This window comes from Eschrichtius robustus, chromosome 15, assembly GCF_028021215.1.
Source record: "Eschrichtius robustus isolate mEscRob2 chromosome 15, mEscRob2.pri, whole genome shotgun sequence".
Taxonomy (NCBI): Eukaryota; Metazoa; Chordata; class Mammalia; order Artiodactyla; family Eschrichtiidae; genus Eschrichtius; species Eschrichtius robustus.
In genome coordinates, this window is record NC_090838.1 from 86,503,340 (window position 1) to 86,525,058 (window position 21,719).

Here is a 21,719-nt window from a genome sequence, read left to right on the forward strand (position 1 = left end):
CTCGGTGACTGCTTCTTTCACTTAGCATAATGGTCTACTTGTTTTTAAATTATGAAATATATACAAAAAGTATATGAAATGTATATGTATAGTTTAAAGAAGAATAATAAAACGTGTACCCATGAACTCACCACCCAGCTTAAAAAGTAAAAAATTATCTTAGAGAGGATGAAAATTGCCGAAGCATCTTAGAAGTTCCATGTGTGCTCTACCCACATCCACTTACCCAAGAAATAGCACGATGCTGAGTCTTGCGATAATCACATCCTTGCTTTTCTTTTTTAATTTTTACCACCTTTGTATGCTATCCTAAACAGCATACTATTTTTGCATTTTATATATATGGAAACTTTCAGTCTGTATTCATCTGTTTCACATCTTTTGCTCAATATTAAATTTTTATATCAGTATGTAAGCTGAAGTTCATTTTCATTTCTGTGTGTATTCCACTGCATGATTATACCACAAATTATGTGGTTTATGTAGACATTTAGATTGTACCGTTTTCATCTACCGTAATAATGTTGTGAACATTCTCGTACATGTCTCTTGGTCACAAGTGTAAGACTTCCTCTAAATTATATACCCAGGAGTGGAAGAGAAATTCAAAGCAAAAGTAATTATACCAAATTACACTCTCATCAGCATGGTATGAGAGTTGCTATTACTCTGCGTTCTCACCAGTACTTGACCTTGCCCAGCCTTTTCATTCCTGCCAGTCTGGTGGGTATATTACAAGATCTTGATTTGCAATTTCCTGGTTATAAATGGAGGTTGAGCACCTTTTCATATGTTTCCAAGCATTTGTCTTTCCTCATCTTTCTTTTTCAATTTTTATTGGCGTATAGTTGATTTACAATGTTGTGTTAGTTGCAGGTGTACAGCAAAGTGAATCAGTTGTACATATACATATATCCACTCTTTTTTAGATTCTTTTCCTATATAGGCCATTGCAGACTATTGAGTAGAGTTCCCTGTGCTATACAGTAGGTCCTTATTAGTTATCTATTTTATATATAGTGGTGGGTATATGTCAATCCCAATCTCCCAATTTATCCCTTTCCCTTCTTTCTCCCCTGGTAACCATAAGTTAGTTTTCTACATCTGTGACTCTATTTCTGTTTTGTAAATAAGTTCATTTGTACCAATTTTTTTTTTGGCCACGCCGCATGGCTTGTGGGATCTCAATTCCCCGACCAAGGATTGAACCCAGGCCACAGCAGTGAAAGCCCAGAATCCTAACCACTAGGCCACCAGAGAACTCCCTGTACCATTTTTTTTTTAGATTCCACATATAAGCAATATCACATGATATTTGTCTATGTCTATCTGACTGACTTCACTCAGTATGGCAATCTCTAGGTCCATCCATGTTGCTGCAAATGGCATTATTTCATTCTTTTTATGGCTAAGTAATATTCCATTGTATATATGTACCACATCTTCTTTATCCACTCCTCTGTCGATGGACATTTAGGTTGCTTCCATGTCTTGGCTGTTGTAAATAGTGCTGCAATGAACATTGGGGTGCATGTATCTTTTCAAATTATGGTTTTGTCCAGATATATGCCCAGGAGTGGGATTGCTGGATCATATGGTAGCTCTATATTTAGTTTTCTAAGGAACCTCCATAATGTTCTCCATGATGGTTGTACCAATTTACATTCCCAACAGTGTAAGAGGGTTCCCTTTTCTCCACACCCTCTCCAGCATTTATCGTTTATAGATTTTTTTTTTTGGCCGAGCCGAGCATGGCTTGTGGGATCTTAGTTCCCCCACCAGGTATTGAAGCCGCACCCCCTGCATTGGGAGCGTGGAATCTTAACCACTGGACCGCCAGGGAAGTCCCTCTATTATTCTATTTGGCTGTATTTTACTTTTTTTCTTTGTTTTTTTGGCTGTGTTGAGTCTTTGTTGCTGTGTGCGGGCTTTTCTCTAATTGCGGCGAGCAGGAGCTACTCTTTGTTGTGGTGCGCAGGTTTCTCATTGCAGTGGCTTCTCTTGTTGCAGAGCATGGGCCCTAGAGCGTAGTTGCAGCGTACTGGCTTATTTGCTCCTTGGCATGTGGGATCTTCTCGGACCAGGGCTCAAACCCGTGTCCCCTGCGTTGGCAGGAGGATTCTTAACCACTGCACCACCAGGGAAGTCCCTGGCTGTATTTTTCTTATTGATTTGTATGTTATTTTTTTCTGGGAATAATCTTCTGTCAGATATGTGTGTGTTGTAAATATCTTCTCCAACTTTGGAGCTTTCATTCTCTTAATTGTGGCTTTTTCTTTTTTTTATTGCGGTATTATTTACAAACAATAAAATGCATAGACTTTAAGTGTACAGTTGGATGAATTTGGGCACATACATACATCCATGTAGCCATCATGAGTAGAAATTTCCGTCACCCAACAAAGCTGCCATGTACCCCTTTTCAGGCAATCTCTGCAAACCCTGCGGGCAATCGTTGTGCTTTCTATCACTATAGATTTGTTTTGCTTGTTCTACAACTTCACGTAAATGAAATCATGCATATGGTACCCTTTCTTTTCCTATGGCTTCTTTAGCTCAGCCTAGTGTTTTAGATATTCGTCCATGTTGTTGCATATTTCAGTATTCCATTATATGAATATGACATTATATGATAGTATTCCATTATATGAATATGACAGTTTATTTATCCATTCCCCTGTTCATGGACATTTGGGTTGATTCAAGTTTTGGTGTATTATGAGTAAAGCTACTATGAACAGTCTTGTACAAATTTTTTTGTGGAAATGTTCTTGCGTTTCTCTTGGGTAAATACCTATAAACGGAATTTGGATTTTAAAGAAAATACCTAACATTTTTCCAAAGTGGTTGTACCATTTTACACGCCCGCAGCAACGTGTGAGTGTTCCACTGCTCCTCATCCTTGTCAGCTTTTGATATTGTTAGCCTTTTTCGTTTGAGCCATTCTGGTGGGTATGAGGTTGTACCTAATTGTAATTTTTTTTTAATTTATTTTTTTTATAAATTTATTTATTTATTTATTTATTTTTGGCTGCGTTGGGTCTTCTTTGCTGCACACAGGCTTTCTCTAGTTGCAGTGAGCGGGGGCTACTCTTCGCTGTGGTGCGCAGTCTTCTCATTGTGGTGGCTTCTCTTGTTGCAGAGCAAGGGCTCTAGGCACACGGGCTTCAGTAGTTGTGGCACGCAGGCTCAGTAGTTGTGGCCTGTGGGCTCTAGAGCGCAGGCTCAGTAGTTGTGGCGCATGGGCTTAGTTACTCCACGGCATGTGGGATCTTCCCAGACCAGGGATCGAACCCGTGTCCCCTGCATTGGCAGGCGGATTCTTAACCACTACACCACCAGGGAAATCCCCCTAACTGTAATTTTAATTTCCATTTCTTTAATCACTAATGATACCGAGCATCTTTTCATGCTCACATATCTTTCTTTAGTGAAAGGACTGTTCACGTTTTTGCCTATCTTTCATTGTCTTTTTATTTGACATCGCAGGAGTTCTTTTATATTTTGGATACAAGTCCTTTGTCAGATATGTTCTGCTAATATTTTCTTCCACTCTGTGGTTTGATTTTTCAATTTCCAAGCAGTGTCTTAGGAAGATCAAAAGTTTCAAATTCTGATGTTTAATTTGTTGATTAGCTTATCTTTTAGAGTAGTGCATTATGTGGTCTAAGAACTAATTGTCTACCCCAAACCAAGATCGTGAAGATATTCTCCTGTGTTTCATTCTATAAGCTTTATAAGTTTAGCTTCTTTGTTTAGGATTATGGCCTAACTTGACTTAATTTTTGTATCTAATATGAGGGAGGGCTCAGAATTCTTTTGGTCTATACAGATATCCAATTCAGCACCATTTGTTGAAAAGACTATTCATTTCCACATTGAATAACTTTGACACCTTTGGTGAAAATTGATCAACCATATATTGTGGGTCTCTTCTAGAATCCCTATTCTGTTCCATTGATCTGTTTGTCTATCTTTATGCCAATATCACACTGTCTTGATTACGGTAGCTCTAAAGCAAGTCTTGAAATCAGGTAGTGTAAGTCTTCCAACTTTGTTGTTCTTTTACAAAATAATACAATTTCTGGCTATTCTGGTTCCTTTCCATTTTCATACAAATATTAGCATCAGCTTGACAATTTCTACCAAAAAAAGCCTGCTGGAATTTTCCTGTCTTTTGTTTTAATCAAATGTTTTTATTTGTTTTGTTTTGGTTTGGTTTTAGTTTTGCATTCTATCTTCGCTATTGACTTACTAGCTATACATCTTTGATTATTTTTAGTGGTTGCTTGGGGATTACAATAGTGACCCTTAACCTATCAGAGTCTACCTTGAGTTAATATTATGCTACTTTACATATAATAATTGTTATATTTATTACATATAATATGTAATACAATTATAATAGCATAATTGTATTTCACCTTTGTTATACACTCTCAAATTGGTTTGCTAGTATTTTTTTTTTTGCCTGATTTTTTTTTTTAAACATCTTTATTGGCGTATAATTGCTTTACAATGGTGTGTTAGTTTCTGCTGTATAACAAAGTGAATCAGCTATACATATACATACATCCCCATATCTCCTCCCTCTTGCGTCTCCCTCCCACCCTCCCTATCCCACGCCTCTAGGTGGACACAAGGTTTGCTAGTACTTTGATTAGGATTTTTGCATCTGTATTTATGAATGAGATTGACTGCAATATTTTTCTTGTAATGTCCTTGTTTGGTTTTAATATCAAGTTATACTACCTCATGAAATTGATTGAGTAGCATTTCTTCTTTTTACTCTCTAGGAGCATTTGGGTAAGACTGGAATCATGTATTCCTTGAAAGTTTGGCAGAACTCACCTCTAAATATGAAGCTGGTGGGTTTTTTCTGCAATGATTTAAATACAGATTTATTTTACTTTACGACCATTCAGCTTTTCTGTCTTTTAAAGTCAATTTTGGTAAGTTTAATTTGTCTAGGAATTTATAAATTTCATCTAAGTTTTCAAATATTTCAGCATAAAATTGTTCATAATATCTTTACTTTTTTTATTGTGGCAAAATATATATAACATAAAATTTTACCATTTTAACCATTTTTAAATGTGGAATTAAGTACATTCACAATGTTTAACCATCACCACTATTTCGAGAATTCTTTCATCATCCTAAACAGAAACTCTACCCATTAAACAATAAATCCCCTTTTCCTCCTCCACCGAGCTCCTGGTAACCTCTATTCTACTTTTTGTCTTTCTGGATTTGCCTATTCTAGATACTTCGTGTACGTGGAATCATATAATATTTGTCCTTTATGTCTGGTTTATTTCAGTTAGCATAATGTTTTTATCCATATTGTAGCATGTGTGAGAACTGCATTCCTTTTTATGGCTGAATAATATCTAATTGTATGTACATATCACATTTTGTTTAACTCTTCATCTGTTGATGGACACTTTCGTTGCTTCCACCTTTTTGGCTATTGTGAATAGTGCTGCTATGAACATTGGTGTACACATACCTGTTTGAGTCCCTGTTTTTAATTATTTGGGGTTTTATACCTAGGAGCGGTAATTCCATGTTTAACTTTTTGAGGAACCATCAAACTATTTTCCACCATAGTTTCTTATTGTTATCTGTTTAATCTGTGCAATATCGAAAAATATCTCCCCTTATTTTATTCTCTGTGGGGTTGTGTGTGTGTAACTTTCCAATCTTTTACTATTGCAAATAATGCTGCTAAGACACAGTCTTATTCGTAAATTATTTCACATGAATCAGTACATCAGTAGGATTCATTTCCCAAAATGGAACTGGTCAAAGTGTGTTTGCATCTTGGCAGATATTTCAAAACTGCCCTCGGTGCTGGTCATTTTCTCGTTTGCTCTCAGCTCCTCCAGCAAGAGGGGACCTTTGCATGCTTTGTTCTCTATCAAGCTTCATTCTTGCCCTTCCTCACTCCATAGCTCAGGGGCTGAACACCTGCAAACTCCATTTCCCAAATTCCCTTGTCAGATGATAGAAGGGGAGATATTCTCTTGTTCTCTTCCCTTCTCTTCTCCTCTCCTCCCCTCCTCTCATCTCTTTCCCCCTCCTCCTCCTTCTTCCCCTTCCTCTTCCTCTCTCTCTCTGATTCAGGAGACGTCTCTGGAAGTAGCTACATCCCTTCAGAGATCCCAGCTTGACTCCCATCTCTCCATGGTTCCAGCCTTGGCCAGGCAGCCCCTCCTCTTCAGTTTCACTACTGGCTGGGCATCATGTTCTGAGTGGTTCCAGTACTCCGTGCAGCAAACTCAGTGATGCAGCCATGGCTCTGCGTTTGTCTCTGGTCATACCACTGCGTCCCTTCCCCCCAGCCATGGAAGTAGTAGCTTCTTCCTGCAGTTACTAATGTCTCAGTAACTTCAGTTTCCCCTTTTTGATCTCTTGGCCCTTTCATAAACGTATTTTCTCTATCAAATCCCCTCTGTTTCAAATATCTGGTATGATGTTTTCTTTTCCTGGCTGGACCCTGACTGATTATCCTCCATAAATGTTGTACCATTGTACACTCCTGAAATGTGAGAGCCTTATCAAAATCTGGCATAAACTTTTGGATTTTTATCAGTCCGATAAGTGAAAAATGGTATTTTGGTATAGTTGTCATTTGCATTTCTCGCATTATAAATGAGGTTAGACATATTTTCATATGTTTAAAAGTCATTTGTATTTCCCTTGGTGTTAGTTGACTGTTTATATAATTTTCTCTTTTATTCTATTGGGATGTTAGCCATTTTCTTATTGATTTCTAGTATCCTTTCAAATATTAGGGAAATTAGGCCTTTGTGATATGAGCTCTAAATATGTATCTTCTATTTGTCTCATAGCTTTGCTTATGGTGTTCTGGGTTTTTTTTTCCCCCATGAAAACTTTTTTTTTAATGTATGCAAACTATTTGTTTTATGGCTTCTGGCTTCTGAGTCATAATTAGATCTTTTCCACTCCAAATTTATTAAGGAATTCTCTCATGCTTCTTTCTAGAAGTTTGTGGTTTCTTAAAGTTTCGTAACTAATACCTTTTCTCCTTCTGATTTTTTTTTTCCCCTATAAATTTCTTCGTTTTTTTGTCCAGCTGCCCAAAGGTTCTTTCTTTATCTTGAAAGTCCAATAACTTCAGTAGGATGTGGCCACATGTTCATCCTCTGGGGTCAGTTTTCCCTGGCATATGGTGTACCTTTCAATATGTAGATTCAAGTCTTCTTTTCTTTTGTTAGTAATTTATTTAGTGGTGTAATTTACATACCATAAAATCCACTTGTTTTTTACCATTCAATAAATTGTAGTAAATTTACAGAGTTGGACAGCCATCACCGTGCCCCATCTTAGAACATATCTCCCCAAGAAATCCCTCATGTTTGTTTGGAGTCATTCTCGCATTCCCATCCCAGGGCCCACGCAACTACCAATCTCCTTCTGTCTCTGTGTATTTACTTTTTCTGGACTTTTCATATTAAAGGCATCGTACAATATGTGGCCTTTTGCATCTGGCCTTCCCTTGGCATAATGTTGTAGAGGCTTATCCACGGTGTAGCATACATCAGTCCTTCATTCCCTTTTATCGCCTAATAGTATTCCGTCATACACATGTATCATTCATCATTTGTTAATCCACTCATTAGTTCATGGTCACTGTGTTACCTCTACTTCTTGTCTATTATGAATAAAGCTGCTATGAACGTTTATGTACAAGTCTCTGTGTGGACATATAGCTAGAAGTGGAATAGCTTTTTAAGGCACTGCCAGACTTTTCTAAGGTGACTGCACCATTTTACATTCCCTCAGCAACGTGTGATGCTGCAGTTTCTTCACATCCTCGACAATGTTCGTTATTTCCTCTTTTTATGTATTTATTACTGTGGATATGTATCTCATTGTGGCTGTAATTTGCATTTCCCTAATATCTAATGATACTGAGCATCTTTTCATGTGCTCTTAGCCATTCATGCATCTTCTTTGCTTATATGTCTATTCAAATCTTCTGCTCATTTTTTAGTTGGATTGTTTGTCTTATTATTGAGTTGTAAGAGTCCTTTATATACTCTAAATACAAGTCTTTTATCAGATATATGATTTGCAAATAGTCTGTGGCTTGTCTTTTCCTTTTCTTAATGGTGTCTTCTGAAGTGCAAACATTTTCAATTGGCTGAAGTTCAATTTTTTTTTTCTTTTATCGCGTCATATCTAAGAACTCTTTGCCCAACCCAGGATCATGAAGATTTTCTCCAATTTTTTCTTCTAAAATGTTTTAGTTTTAATTCTTACATTTAGCTCTATGATTCATTTTGAATTAATTGGCATATGGGTATCCAATTTTTCAAGCACCATTTGATAAAAGGACTATCCTTTTCCCATGTGAGTTTTTTTAAATTATATTTTTAAATATTCTGTTCCATTGTTCAGGTTTTCTACTTTGGGGTCTCCATTTATGGGCTTAACATTTCTCCCTGGTTTTCTTCTATATCTGTCATTTTCTCCCTGATCCTTCTTGGCTCTTTATTTCCATCTTATTTTGGTCGCTTTTCTTATTTCTGTGCCTCTCACTGGATTGTCTGCAGAGTCTAATGTCCCTTGGGCTTCCTTTCATGTGGTCTTCCTTCCTGTGATGTTTTTGTTTTTTTTCTATTCGTTTTCTGAGTTTTGCCGGCTCACATGTCCTTGTCTGACTCCTGAGTTCGTTCTGGGGGTGTATTTTTGCTGGCACTTTCTGCCCTCGGCTCCCATCAAGCCGTGACTCTCGCTGTCTGTCTTGCTATTCATTCCCCCCAGGTGACTTCTGCCACCCTTCAACACTTGCAGCTTCTAGGGCACTCACAGTTGCTTTTGGCAGCCCTTATGTGTATTTTGAACCTGGAGATTATATCTGTCTCCTTGTTTTGCTGAAAATTGAGTTATTTTCCTTCTCCTTGTTGCTTTTGTATGCTCTCCAAGAGTAGAAGAAGAAAATTGCTATCTTGTATTGGCACGCTCATATCTGAGAGCCCCAGTCATGGATCTCTGCTTATTTATCATTCCAGTGATTCACTCAGTGCCAGGGTCTGAAACAGGCATCTTTCCAACAATTCTGGAAAATTATAAAATATTTTCTCTTTGAAAATTACCTCTTCCCCTTTTCTTTCCTAGCTCTGTCTCGAATTCACTCTATCCTCTGTGGAACTTCTCATTCTGTTCTGCACATTTAAAAAGCTTTCGGGACTTCCCTGGTGGCAGAGTGTTTAAGAATCCGCCTGCTAACGCAGGGGACACGGGTTCGAGCCCTGGTCCAGGAAGATCCCACATGCCGCGGGGCAACAAAGCCCGTGCACCACAACTACTGAGCCTGTGCTCTAGAGCCCGTGAGCCACAACTACTGAGCCTGAGTGCCACAACTACTGAAATCTGTGCGCCTAAGAGCCCATGCTCCGCAACAAGAGAAGCCACCGCAATGAGAAGCCCACGCACCACAACGAAGAGTAGCCCCTGCTCACCGCAGCTAGAGAAAGCCCACGGGCAGCAACAAAGACCCAACGCAGCCAAGAGAGAAAGAAAGAAAGAAAGCAAACAAGCAAGCAAGCAAGCTATCAAATCTGGTCCATTTAATATGGACCATTAAAAAAGAAAATCTTTCTTCCACGTTTTTCATCTCTCTGGGCTGCATTCTGCATAATTTCTTCTAGATTTTTCAGGAGAGGCCTTAGGTAATCAACCACTCTATTAAAAACTTCTGGCAGATCCCTATCCCTCTCCCTCACTTCATCCTTCTCCATAGCATTTTCCACCATTTGACCCACTGTATTTTATGTATGTTGCCTTTTTTGCTCCCACTATTTTCTTAAATTCTTGAGTAAACTTTTGGTTCAAGTATAACACATCTATGGAAAAGTACACAAACCAAAGCGTCCAGCTCAATGAATTATCGCAAGGCAAACATACCCACATAACAACATTCAGACCACGAAACAAAGTCCCAACATCCCAGAGGCCCCTTGAGCCCCTCAGCCCCCCTCTACCAAGGGCTGCTACCCCTCTCCTAACTGCCAGTTGGTTTTGTCTGGTTTTTAACTTTATATAAAAGAAATCATATAGTATGTATTGTTTTGTGCCTGGCTTCTTTTGCTCATCATTTTATTTGTGAAGTGCATTCACAAACCTAAATGCTGTTGGGTGTGGTTGTGGCTCATTTATTCTCATTGCTGTATAGTATTCCATTGTGCAAATACCGTAATTTATTTATGCCTTCTACTGCTGAAGGAGATTTTGGTGGTTGCTAATTTTGGACTGTTATGAGTAGTGCTGCTGTGAACATTTTTCTTTTGATAATGCTGTTCTATGCCTTTCTGTTGGTTGTATACCTAGGAGCAGAATTGCTGGGGTAGAGGGTATGTATATTGCTTCTTAGCTGCTCGTTTTCTTGGAACTTTATCTGTGGGAATCCTTTGGGACTTGACCCAAATTTCATGCTCCGGTGAGGATTTGTCTTTGCCTCCTCTAGTTACCTGGGGCACTGCCAACCAGAGACCGCGTCAAGTTTCCTCCAGACCGTGCAGGTGGCATGAGTGCAGAATGCAACCTGCATGAGGCCTCACCTGTGGTTACAAATTTTCGGGAAAATTCCTGCCCCTCCACCCGGAGCCACGCTGGAGATGGGCGAGTTTCCTTACTGTCTTCTTCCGTGTGGTGGATTCTTTTTCACTGATTGAGGGTTTAGGGTTGGCAGTGCCAGCTCTGCGTAGCAGATTAGTTTGCTCGGGCTGCCATCAGAATGTAGCACAAATTGGGCGGCTTATAACAACACGAATGAGTTCTCTCACAGTTCTGGAGGCTAGAAGTCTGAAATCAAGGTGTTGGTGGGTTGATTCCTTCTGATGGACCCGGGGGAGAATCTCTTCCACGTCTCTCTCCCAGCTCCTGCAGGCTGCCTGCCATCTTCGGTGCTCCTTGGCTTGTAGATGTATCACTGCATCTCTGCCTCCATCTCCGCACGGCGTTCTGCCTCTGTCTCTGTGTCTCTACAGGCCTGTCATCTCTCTGTCCCTCTCCTCTGCTTATAAGGACACCAGTCATTATGGGTTAAGGGTCCAACCTACTCCAGTACGATCTCGTCTTACCTAATTACAGCTGCAATGACCCTATTTCCAAATAAGGTCACATGCAAAGGTAGCAGGGATTGGGACTTCAACATAGTTTTATAGGGGCTGCAATTCCACCCATGTCACATGGGGTGTCCTGTTAGACTGCCCACCCCAGGCAGTGCTCGGCTCTCTCTCCTGGGCCCTGGCAGTCGTCAAAGAGAAGAACCGGTTCTCCAAGATTTGCCAGAAACTCAGAGGACAAAAGTCTGCTTTGCTTCCACTTGCCTCACAGACTTTCTGCTTTTACTTTATTTTTGGTTTCTGTGGATTTCTTGCTTTTATGTCAACCCAGCAATACATCTCATAAAAAGAATCCCTTGGGAATTCCCTGGTGGTCCAGTGGTTAGGACTCCACGCTTTCACTCTCATGGCCTTGGGTTCGATCCCTGGTCGGGGAACTAAAATCCCGCAAGCCACACAGTGCGGCCAAAGAAAAAAAAGATTCCTTTATGCTTCATCTAGCTTTTCCCCGCTCTTTTCTTTTCTTTAATAAATTTACTTATTATTTTATGTTTTGGCTGCATTGGGTCTTCGTTGCTGCATGCAGGCTTTCTCTAGCTGCAGCGAGCGGGGGTGCTACTCTTCGTTGCGGTGCGCAGGCTTCTCATTGCAGTGGCTTCTCTTGTTGCAGAGCACGGGCTCTAGAGCGCATCCTCAGTAGTTGTGGTGCACAGGCTTAGCTGCTCCGCGGCACGTGGGATCTTCCCAGACCAGGGCTCGAACCCGTGTCCCCTGCATTGGCAGGCGGATTCTTAACCACTGCCCCACCAGGGAAGCCCCCCGCTCTTTTCAATAAGGATCATGGCCAGGAGACCCAGACTGCCAAGCCCATCACTGGCTTTTGTCCATGTTTGCTCCTCTATGCCACTCCTCTGGCACGGGCAGGCCCTTCATGTCAGATGTCTGCCCACGCCAACCAAACCCTGGGCCTCCTGAACCCAGGACCCTCTCTTCCTGTGCCTACCCACCACCCAGAAGAAAGACCCTACCTCAGGGCAGGGCCCTGGCCTTGACATCTTGCCTGAGTTAGGGGCACGGGCTCTGGAACTGAATGCCTGCGTTATACCACCTGGTTGTGCCACCACAGGGAAACTGCTTCCCATCACTAGCCTGGGTTTTCCCACCTGTAAACTGGGGACTCTGTAAGGCTGTGTGACACTGAGCACAGTGAATGCTCCGGCCAGCCGGCTGTGCTCATCGAAGCGCGTCCGTCCTGGACTGGCCTGCAGCCCACCTTCCAGTAGGAGGGGTCCAGTGAGGATGCGTAGCAGACCCTAGAGGAATGAAGTAGCCCAAGAAAGGTCCTCTGAGGGGACACAGTGAGGGAACACTGTCCCTCAGACCTCCAGCCCCCACCCCCTGCTCGTGTCTCTGTGTCTCAGGGAACATCTACCATTATGTGCCCTGGTACAACACCAAGCCCGTCGTGGCCGTGACCTCCTACTGGGAGGACGTCAGCTTCCGCATGAACTGCCTCAACCTCCTCCAGTTCGCTCGGGACCGCCTGGTGAGTGGTGTGGGGATGGGGGATGGGGTGGTGGTACAGGGAAGGACCCAGGTCATTGATGGGAGGCTTGGGAAAATGAGTCGCAGTCTTAGGAACCCGGTCACTCAGCTCTCTCATGCATTCCACGCCAATTGAGACGGACGTGCCAGGCACAGGCACTGAAGACACAACGATGGGTAGACACAGTGTTCGCCAGCAGGGAAGTCGGATATGCAAATAGGCGGTACGCAGTGCAGTAGGGCTGCGGTGGAGATGCAGGAGAACCATAGGGGCAGAGAGATTGGGGTGGGGGACATGAAGAGAGAAGAGTCAGAGGAGGTGCTCAAAAAGGAGATGACATTGGAGCAGAGTCTTGCTGGGGGCAGTGGTGGGGTGCAGAGAAGGGAACGACGGGCAGAGCCATGGTGATAGGAAGTTCGGGGGTGGTGGGGGCCTGGAGGTGAGGTGGAAATAAGGCCAGGGAAGCTGGGAAGGTTCAGATCACAAAAGGTCTTCGTGGCTGTTAAGGAAGGAAGCCGCAAAGCAGTTTTAGGCAGGAGAGCCACCCGGTGCCTCTGCCTCAAATATGACTTTCTCGCACGGATAGAAGGGGAGCCCAGCGTCAGGGCCCTGTAACCTCTTCACGGTCCCACCCTGTCCTGGCTCCTTCCCGCCACCCATTGGGAGGGTGGGTGGGAATCCTAGCCTTGCAAGGGCCTGTGACAGCTTTGGACTGACACTCCCAGGTTACCCCTCAAAGGTCCCCAGGTCCTGGCTGAAACCATCTTGGGCCAATCAGCCCTGCAGCCTGTCCTGAGGGAGCCCCATGCTCACTTGCCGCTTCTCTCCTGCTGGGCAGAAAGCCAATCTGGACACCCTGAAATCCATGAGGAATCCAAGGGACCCGGCTCTGCTCCCCCAGTGGGAGAAACTGCTGAGGGAGCTGATGGAGGACTGCAAGTAGGGGCGGTGGGCACCTCACCCGGGGCTGGGGCTGAGCCAGATCAGGCTCACACAGGCTCTGGGGTGCAGACAGGACCCTACAGAACAGCCCTCACCGCCACCCTTCCGCACCCCTGCCTCCGCAGGAAATATGAGCTCTGCGCAGATCTCTCCCCAAACCACAGAGCTGCCTCTCTCCCATTCAGGGACCCCCAAAATGGCCCTGACCTCCCCACCCATCACTGTTCCCCCCACACCCATGCCTGGTGCTCCCACCAAACCAGCCTCCCCGTTGTCCAGACAAGCCCTGCACGGTCCCAGCCCGTACCTTTTCCCCTGCCGCTCCATCTATCCACAAGGCCCTCTTCAGGGTTCTGCCTGTTCTGGAAGGGCCATTGTAAGGCTCCTCATGGCCCGGCAGCCCACTTGGATCCTCCCCCCTCCCGCCCGGGTTTGGTTGGCCCCTGTCTCACAGCTCACACCTCTGTCCACGAGGAGGTGCTGAGCACGGGCCTGGCACACTGCAGGGGCTGGGAGGATGCGAAGGGGAAGGATGAGGACCCGGGGCCAGGACCGCAGTGAGTGGGCATCCTAAGGAGGGTGGGCAGGGCTCTCTGGGCCAGGCCAGCAGGCGTGGGGCAGGATCTTGGGTCTAGGAAGGGCCCTGAGGCCGGGCGGGATGGTGAGCAAGTGACGTGGACAGAGACTCAGCCCCGCCCTCCCGGTCCTGGCCACAGGCGCCCACTGCCCTGCATGGCTGATCAGCCCAAAGCAACCGACCTGGACATGAAGAGGTGGCAGCTCCGCAGCCTCCTTCTGCAGCAGCTGGTCCAGAAGGCCAAGGAAGCCCAGCCCAGGGACATGGTGGCCACCGCGGAGGGCTGGCTGTACCGCCTCAATGCCGTGCTCCCCGAGGTGGGTGCTGGACACTCCGGCCGGGAGCGGGCCTTGGAGCCGGCCACGTGGGCCTGACGCCCTCCCGCCCGGCAGCCCCAGATGAGCCTCCCGGATGTGATGATCTGGCTGATGTCCCGGGAGCAACGAGTGGCCTATGCACAGGTGCCCGCCCACACCATCCTGTTCTCCCCGACCGGGACCCGGCACTCCGGCAGGTTCTGTGGGAAGACACAGACCCTCTTCCTGCAGGTGGGGAGGCCAGGGGTCCTCAGGGGAGGAGAGGGCCCAGGACATCCCAAGGGAGAAGCCCTGACCACCCCCCCCAACCCCGGGCAGCCCCCATGAGCCTCCCAAGGGCATGCCCACTTCCTCTCTGCCAGGCCCTTTACCAGGTGAAATGGGGTTTAAACAGTTCTCCAGAGGAAGGCGGGGGCCTGGGACCATCAGCATGTGGCCGACACCAAGTCCATGCCCCCCATAAATATTCCTCAAATTTGTCCCCTCCGTCATCCAAGTGATGCCTCACTTGGTCCTGTCCCTGTCCTCTCTCCCCTGGACCACGATTGGCTGCTATCTGCATATTTAATATCTATAAGGTTTGGGCGCCAGCCCCTCATATCAGACACAATCCATAAATAAGGCTGACTGACCACACGTCCCCTGCCCTGAAGACGGCCCTGTGTTTCCAGCCCTCCCCCTGGGAGGCAGGTGGGGGACACTGCCTCTGTCTCGGAGACGTCCCTGGCTCCCCACTGCCCTTTCCGCCACGGTGGAAGGGCCCACCTGAGTCCTTCTCGTCCTGCAAGGATCACTGAGACTTGAATCCTGGCTCTACCACTCACTGGCTTGTGTGAGCCGGAGCCAACTCCTGACCGTGTCTGGCCTCAGCCTGCTCCTCTGTGAAATGGGCCTGGCGATAATGATGCCCGCCCTGCGTTGGTGTGTGAGGATCAGAGCACTTAGCACGTTGCCTGGCGCATAGCAAGCATCATTGTCAATGGCACCATCAGCACCACTCCTCCCTGGAGCATTCCCAGGTTCCCCAGCGGCACTGACCCTCTCCCCCCGCAACCCGTACCAGCCTCTGTTATGCCCATCACCCAGCTCAGGGTGAGGTCCCTGCTCCCAGGGCTCGGGTGAAGGGGCAGGTGTGTGTGCCCCTCCCTCACCCGCACCCCTGCCCCTGGGGGACCCGCACCCCCATGGTTGTTGACCTGCCTCTGGCTCAGTACCCAGAGGGTGAAGGAAAGAAGGACACGCTCCCAGCCCAGCTCCGGGTCTGCATGTGGCTCGGCAACGTGACAGACAGCAAGGATCTGCAGCTGCTCCGCCAGGGCGATGTGGTCGTGTCTGCGGAGACGGTGAGCGGGGACCCAGGTGGGGCCAGCGGGAGGGTGACCCGGCAACAGCCCAGCTCCGAAGGTGGAGAAGAACATCACTGGCAGATTCTGAGAACCGTGAAAGGGGCTTGAGAGAGGTGGCGGAAACTAAAGAGGTCCCCTGTTGACAAGCCATAGGCTGTGGTGACAGGAGGGCAGCTGAATGGTCCCCTGGGGCTGGTCACTCTCACCCAGATGGAGGTTTATTGGGAGTTTCTCCCAATTAGTTCAGGGTATGTGAGGTGAGCAAGGCTCCAACTGCTTGCAGGGGGTCTCGTCCATCATCAGCGTGACAGCCCGGGACCCCTGCTGACCCCAGCTGGGTCCTGCAGGCCAGCCTGGTGGTCCCGGGGAGGGGGAGGCCTGGGACAGTCAGAGGAGCCGGAAATGAGGCATCTTCCCTTAGAACCGTAAACCCAGGAGGTGGGTGAGCAGCCGGCCAGAGGCTGCTCTATGATCAGAGGAGGGGGAGAACATGGCTCAGGAGAAGGTCCTGAGAACAGAAGAGAAATAAGTTTTGAGTTTCGGGCTTTTTAACTTACTTTGTCAAAACGTTTTCATGGTTCCTAAGTTGCATGTTGTGGATAGATTGTAGAACTTGGAGGTGCTGAGACAGAGAGGGATTTAGGATGAGTGTAGGGAGCAGGGGCTGTGTGCCCAGAAGGGGAATGTGGAAGAAAGGTCCAGAGGCAGCAAAGACGTGGCAGTGGTGGAGCAGGACCAGGTTCCCCAGGGTCAGCAGTGACACAGGGCAGACAGGTCACATCGCAGGCGCCACCAGGCTCTAACGCGGGCATCTACCCCACTCCACTCCTCGAGAGCTGAGCTGCCTGGGGTAGAGGTGACCTTTGAGCCTCAGTCTCCTCACCTGTGAAATGGGAGTGTGTGGCTGAAAGGGGATAGTTCATGTAATGCCCTTGGCTTGGGCCCAGCCACAGTGAGCACTTGATGAGTGGCAGCTGCCTGTGCTGATTGACAGCGGGGGCAGTGCTGTCCCATTACAAGTGACAACGCAGCTCCTGCCCCCGGGAGGAGGCCGGTGCTGGGTATGCTGGGGAGGGGGGGCAGCAGGCACTGATGGACTCCCCTCCCCTAGTACGAGAACCAGGCCAAGTATAAGGACCAGTGGGGACAGCAGTGGCTGCAGCACTGCCCCAGCTTCTCGGACGTCATGGGGCACAAGGCCCTCCCCAGGGAAGATTTCAAGGAGCCCCATGGATGGCACTGGCAGGGGCCGTGGACAGCGGAGCCTCAGCGGAGGTAAGGCTGGGATGCGTGACCCGGAGCCTGTGTGCCCCCGGACAGGCAGCACCGGAGCTGGCACTTCTTCTTACCCAGGAGGGCCAGTAGGCAGCAGCCCAGAGGGGCGGGCACACAGCCACTGCAGCCTGGTCCCGGGGGCTGGGGTGCATAGGACAGGGGGCCCTGCCCGCCACCCTACCCTGCATGCCAGGCCCCGCTGCCCAGCCTTGCCCAGAGCAGGTGGGGCTGCCAGGTACGGGAGCGCTCAGCCAACAGAGGAGGACACCAGGGGCCTGTAAGCTGAGGGAGATATGCTGGGAACTTGGGGTCTCACTGCCCCCAGGCTCCTCCTGGACACAGACATCAACAAGAGCCAGGTGCTGGAGGAGGTGTACGAGAACCAGCACCGGGACGCCACGGGGGCCTGGGTGCCTGCCGCCATCCCCAACACAGACGCGGTGAGCAGGGGGCGTGGGGGGCCACGCGATTCAACCAGGGGGGCATCTTGGAAGCTGGGGTGTCTGAGTGGAAAGAGCACTGGGTCAGGCGTTACCATCTGAGCCCTGCTCCCTGGTGTGACCTTGGGTGAGCGCCGATGGGGTTTGTATCCCAAGGTGGTGGGGAGAAGTCCCCTAAATGGGACCGGAAGAACGACAGAGTAGGCACCTTTCCTTCCCCCTTTCGAAGGTGGCGCTTTTACCCAGAATTCAAAGTTCAGTAAGGAACTGAACTTTGTTTCTTTTTTTCTGGCCGCACCACACGGCATGTGGGATCTTAGTTCCCTGACCAGGGATCGAACCTGGGCCTCCAGCCGTGGAAGCGCGGAGCCCTAACCACTGGACCACAGGGGAGTTCCCGAATTTTGTTTCATTTTTAACGAACTTAAATTTAAGGAGCCCCAGGAGGCTGGTGGCCACTGATTGGACATTGAGGTTTAGCCCATCTGTCATGCACACTGGTCTCCCCTTCCCGAGAGCCGCCTTGGGCAGGCAGCAGCGTCCAGCTGAGATTCAGTCACACTATTTTGCTTTCACAGTCATTCGTACGGTTGTTTCCTATTTATGGTGAGTGGTTCCACTGACAGTGTTTATATAAAGTTTCCTTTAAAAAAGACACGTACGGTTCGGAAAGGCAAGCCAGTAAAAGCGTATTAAGTGAACATGTGGGTGGCATCAGACGTAACAAGCGCGGTCTGCTCCTGGGGGCTGGAGGCCACGATAGCCGTAGTAAGCGAGCAAGACGGCCCTTGGCCCGCCCTCTCCGTCCACCCACAGAACGGAGAACCCGTGGAGGCCCGGGAGAATGTGAAGTGCCCCCAAGGCTGGCACGTGAAGAAGAACTGGGCTGTGGAGCTGAACCACGCAGTGGACAACGAGGGTCAGTCCTCTGGGCAGCGGCTAAGGGCGGCAGGGCCTGGAAATGCAAGTGGCCAAGCTGTCGGGTGGGGTAGGCCTGCGCTCCTGGGGGTCCTCAGTCTCCAGAGAGCGGGGCCTCCACCCTTGCCACAGACGTGGGCCCCAGCTTTGAGACAGGGCAGGTGCTAAGCGCCTCCCGAGCACGTGAACTGGGGTCGCGTCCAGAGCTTGGTTCACCCCAGGTGGCTCCAGGGAAGGGGCGGTGGGCTGGGAGTCGGAAGACCTGGGCTCAAGATGCAGTCTCTGCTACTCACGGGCTGTGTGACCTTGTGCGGGTCCCAGGACGCCTGTGAGCCTCACCTTCCTTGTCTGTAAGATGGGCAGTGGAGCCAGGCCACCCCGGTGACGCAGTGTGACCACACCTTCCTTTGTGGCCGGAGAGACCTGGACGTGAGGGACAGCACTGCCCCCTTGGCCTGCCCTTCCGGGGCTTATCTCTCGGGCCTGTCCGAGCCCCCGAGCCTGTGGGCCCCTGGGCACCCACGGGCTGTGTCCTGGCCCCTCAGGCTGGGAGTACGGAGTGGGCATCCCGCCCTCGGGGCTGCCCCAGGTCTGGAACTCGGTGGAGAAGACCTACTACTCCTGCCGCCGCCGGCGCTGGGCGCGCGTGCGCTACCGGGACCACGGGAGGCTGAGCCACGAGCAGGATACCCTGTCCTTCCTGCAGCTGGTGAGGGGCCGCCTGGTCAGGGACCTGGCGGGACCATGGGTGGGACCCATGGGACCCACCCTGGGCCGGGTGAGAGGGCGACTCTGCTCTCCCCGCAGCACCACCCCAGCCTGGCTGAGGACGAGGAGGGCTGGGAGTACGGCGTCATCGGCTCCAAGTTCCACCTGCACCCTCAGCCCCAGAGCCGGTTCCGCCGCCGCCGCTGGCACCGCAGGCTGGCCCCCAACAAGGTCAAGGGCACTGCACCCATATTCCTCCTGGAGGGATCCTTGGTAAAGCCCCAGTGGGCTAGGTGTCTCCTCCCTGCAACCCTACCTCCGGAGCCAGGGCCCCCCGGTGCGCCAGGCAGACGGAGACGCCCCGTGTGGCCAGATGCACTGACCACTGCAGGTGGGGGGACCTGGGCCCCAGAGCCACATCCTCAGGCTTTGAATGGGGAGAAGGGTGACCTGGGCCTGGGCTGGGGGAAACAGGAAAGGCACCTATGAGCCTCAGGGAGTCTGTCCTGGGCACAGAGTCTAGATATGAAACAGCAAGCTAAGAGGGAAGCGGACATGGTGTCGTCGACACGGAGACTGGACAGAATCAGGAGCTCCTGGAGGGCTCCCCCAGAGATCACCCAGCCACCCAACCTGCCCTTCATCTACTGCGTCTTCAACAGTGAGCATTCAATTGAGAGTCGGCTTGGGTGGCCCCAAAGACACCCAGCACCTGAGGGCAGGGAGCAGGGGGCATGGGGTGGGGATCCTGGGGGTGGGTGGCGGACATGGCTCCTCTCTTACCCAGAGCCCCACTACTACCAGCTCTTCTGCTACATCTACCAGGCCCGGAACCTGATGTCCAACCACATCCAGGCATTCCAGGGTAGGCGTGGGCACCTCTTCTCCCCCAGCCCCTCCATGTAGCCACCCAGCAGTACAAAGGATGTGGCGAGGAGAGGGTGACACACATGCAGACCCCTGCCCCCAGCAGCTCATGGCCCTGGTTTGGGGAAAAGACACAAGAACAAGGAATACAAGGCAGGACCGCTTTTGCGGTGTTTCCCCAACCCTGTGGAATCAAGATGGGGAGGCTTCATCCCACTGGAGGCCACTTAGCTGAGCCTTGAAGAGGGAGGAGAAGTTTGCTGGGCCTTGGCAAGGAAGAGGGAGGATGAGACACAAAGGCAAGAGAGAGGATGACACGCTTGGGAACCACTTGTCCCTTGTGCTGGACAGAAGATGAGGGGTGGGGAGGAGGTGTGGCAATTTCTAGCCCTGTGTGGAGGCCCCATGGGAGGTTTCAGGTGAGTCACGTGCTCCTGCCCTGGGCTGGCAGTGGCCCTGTTTGTTGGGAGCCAGACTGTTGGACGAGGGTCTGAGCCAGGGCAGTGGGTGTCTGCTGGGAGCTGTGTCCACTGGGCATCAGCACCCTCATCGAGAGGGCCATGTGATGTTCCTTGATGCCAAGGCCACTTGCTGATGCTGTAGAAGGGCAGCTACGTGTAGCCTGGTCCCCAGAACCCCTCCAGAGGAGCCGCCGGGCCCTCTGCGTCTGTGACGGCTAGGCCCCAGCCATGATGGTATAAGGGGGCTCTAGCTATAAGCCCATGCACTCTGTGGCTTACTCTGAGGTGGCCTTCTGGGGAGCTGGAGTGGCTGTGGCTGTCTGGCCTGAGCTTCCCCGGGTACCCAGTCCAGTGGCGGCAGCAGCCAGAAGAGAGGAGAGCCTCACTCGGCAGCTCAAAGGCACAGCTCTCCTTCCACCCGCAGCGCCCTTCATTAGGTTGGTCTTCTTGAACCACAGCCAGTGTACCCAAACCCTGAAGAGCTCTGCAGCCCCTACGTGGGCCCAGACGCTCATCTTCCAGCACCTTCTTCTGTACGAGAACCCCCAGGACACCAAAGAGAGCCCGCCATTTGTGGTGTTGGAACTGTGGCAGCGGGACCCCCAGGTAAGGTGGGCTGGGCTGGGCAGAGCTCTGAGAAGTTTTTAATGTATTTTTTTGGCCGTGCCATGCGGCATGCCGGATCTTAGTTCCCAGACCGGGATCAAACCTGTGCCCCCTGCAGTGGAAGCATGGAGTCCTAACCACTGGATGGCCAGGGAATTCCGTGAGGAGCTTTTATTTTAGAGGAGAATATTCAGAAAGTGCTCCAGCGGGACCTGATTCGCAGAGCACGTCGCATTGATCCTAGAGCGGTCAGAATCCCAGGAGGAGCCAGACCCCTGCCAGCCTGGCCTCCATGTTTTGTGAACTTCCCCTTCCCTCCAGGGCAATGAGAGCTTGTGGGGACGGAGCATGTGGTCACCGGTGGTCTGGCTGGATGTCCAAAACCGGATCCTGCCCCCCATGAGGTGGCACCCCCTTGTAAAAGGGTTGGAGGAGGAAGAGGGCGAGATCTTGGCGTCCTGTGAGCTGATCCTCGAGACTGAGGTGCTGGGAGAGAGGGCCCGGCCGGGAGCATGGTACTCAGCGCCCTCACGCTGCCCCACTCCCCTGCCAGCGGCCCCCAACCGCAGCCCCTCAGCAAAGTCCTGGGGCCCAGGAACCAGAACACTGGGCTGGGA

The 21,719-nt window shown here is 49.5% G+C and overlaps 1 protein-coding gene across 1 annotated transcript in view; it reads left to right on the forward strand.

Annotated features, from left to right (window-relative positions):
* FER1L5 (fer-1 like family member 5) overlaps positions 1-21,719 on the forward strand; it is a 55,453-nt gene that overhangs the window by 24,446 nt on the left and 9,288 nt on the right. Inside the window, exons 20-33 of the mRNA XM_068564350.1 lie at positions 12,521-12,645; positions 13,484-13,584; positions 14,304-14,481; positions 14,557-14,712; positions 15,693-15,824; positions 16,939-17,102; positions 17,428-17,542; positions 18,359-18,461; positions 19,006-19,184; positions 19,289-19,441; positions 19,685-19,829; positions 19,956-20,033; positions 20,921-21,102; positions 21,424-21,600. Coding sequence (XP_068420451.1) covers positions 12,521-12,645; positions 13,484-13,584; positions 14,304-14,481; positions 14,557-14,712; positions 15,693-15,824; positions 16,939-17,102; positions 17,428-17,542; positions 18,359-18,461; positions 19,006-19,184; positions 19,289-19,441; positions 19,685-19,829; positions 19,956-20,033; positions 20,921-21,102; positions 21,424-21,600 — 1,988 coding nt within the window. The remainder of the gene's footprint in view (positions 1-12,520; positions 12,646-13,483; positions 13,585-14,303; positions 14,482-14,556; positions 14,713-15,692; positions 15,825-16,938; positions 17,103-17,427; positions 17,543-18,358; positions 18,462-19,005; positions 19,185-19,288; positions 19,442-19,684; positions 19,830-19,955; positions 20,034-20,920; positions 21,103-21,423; positions 21,601-21,719) is intronic.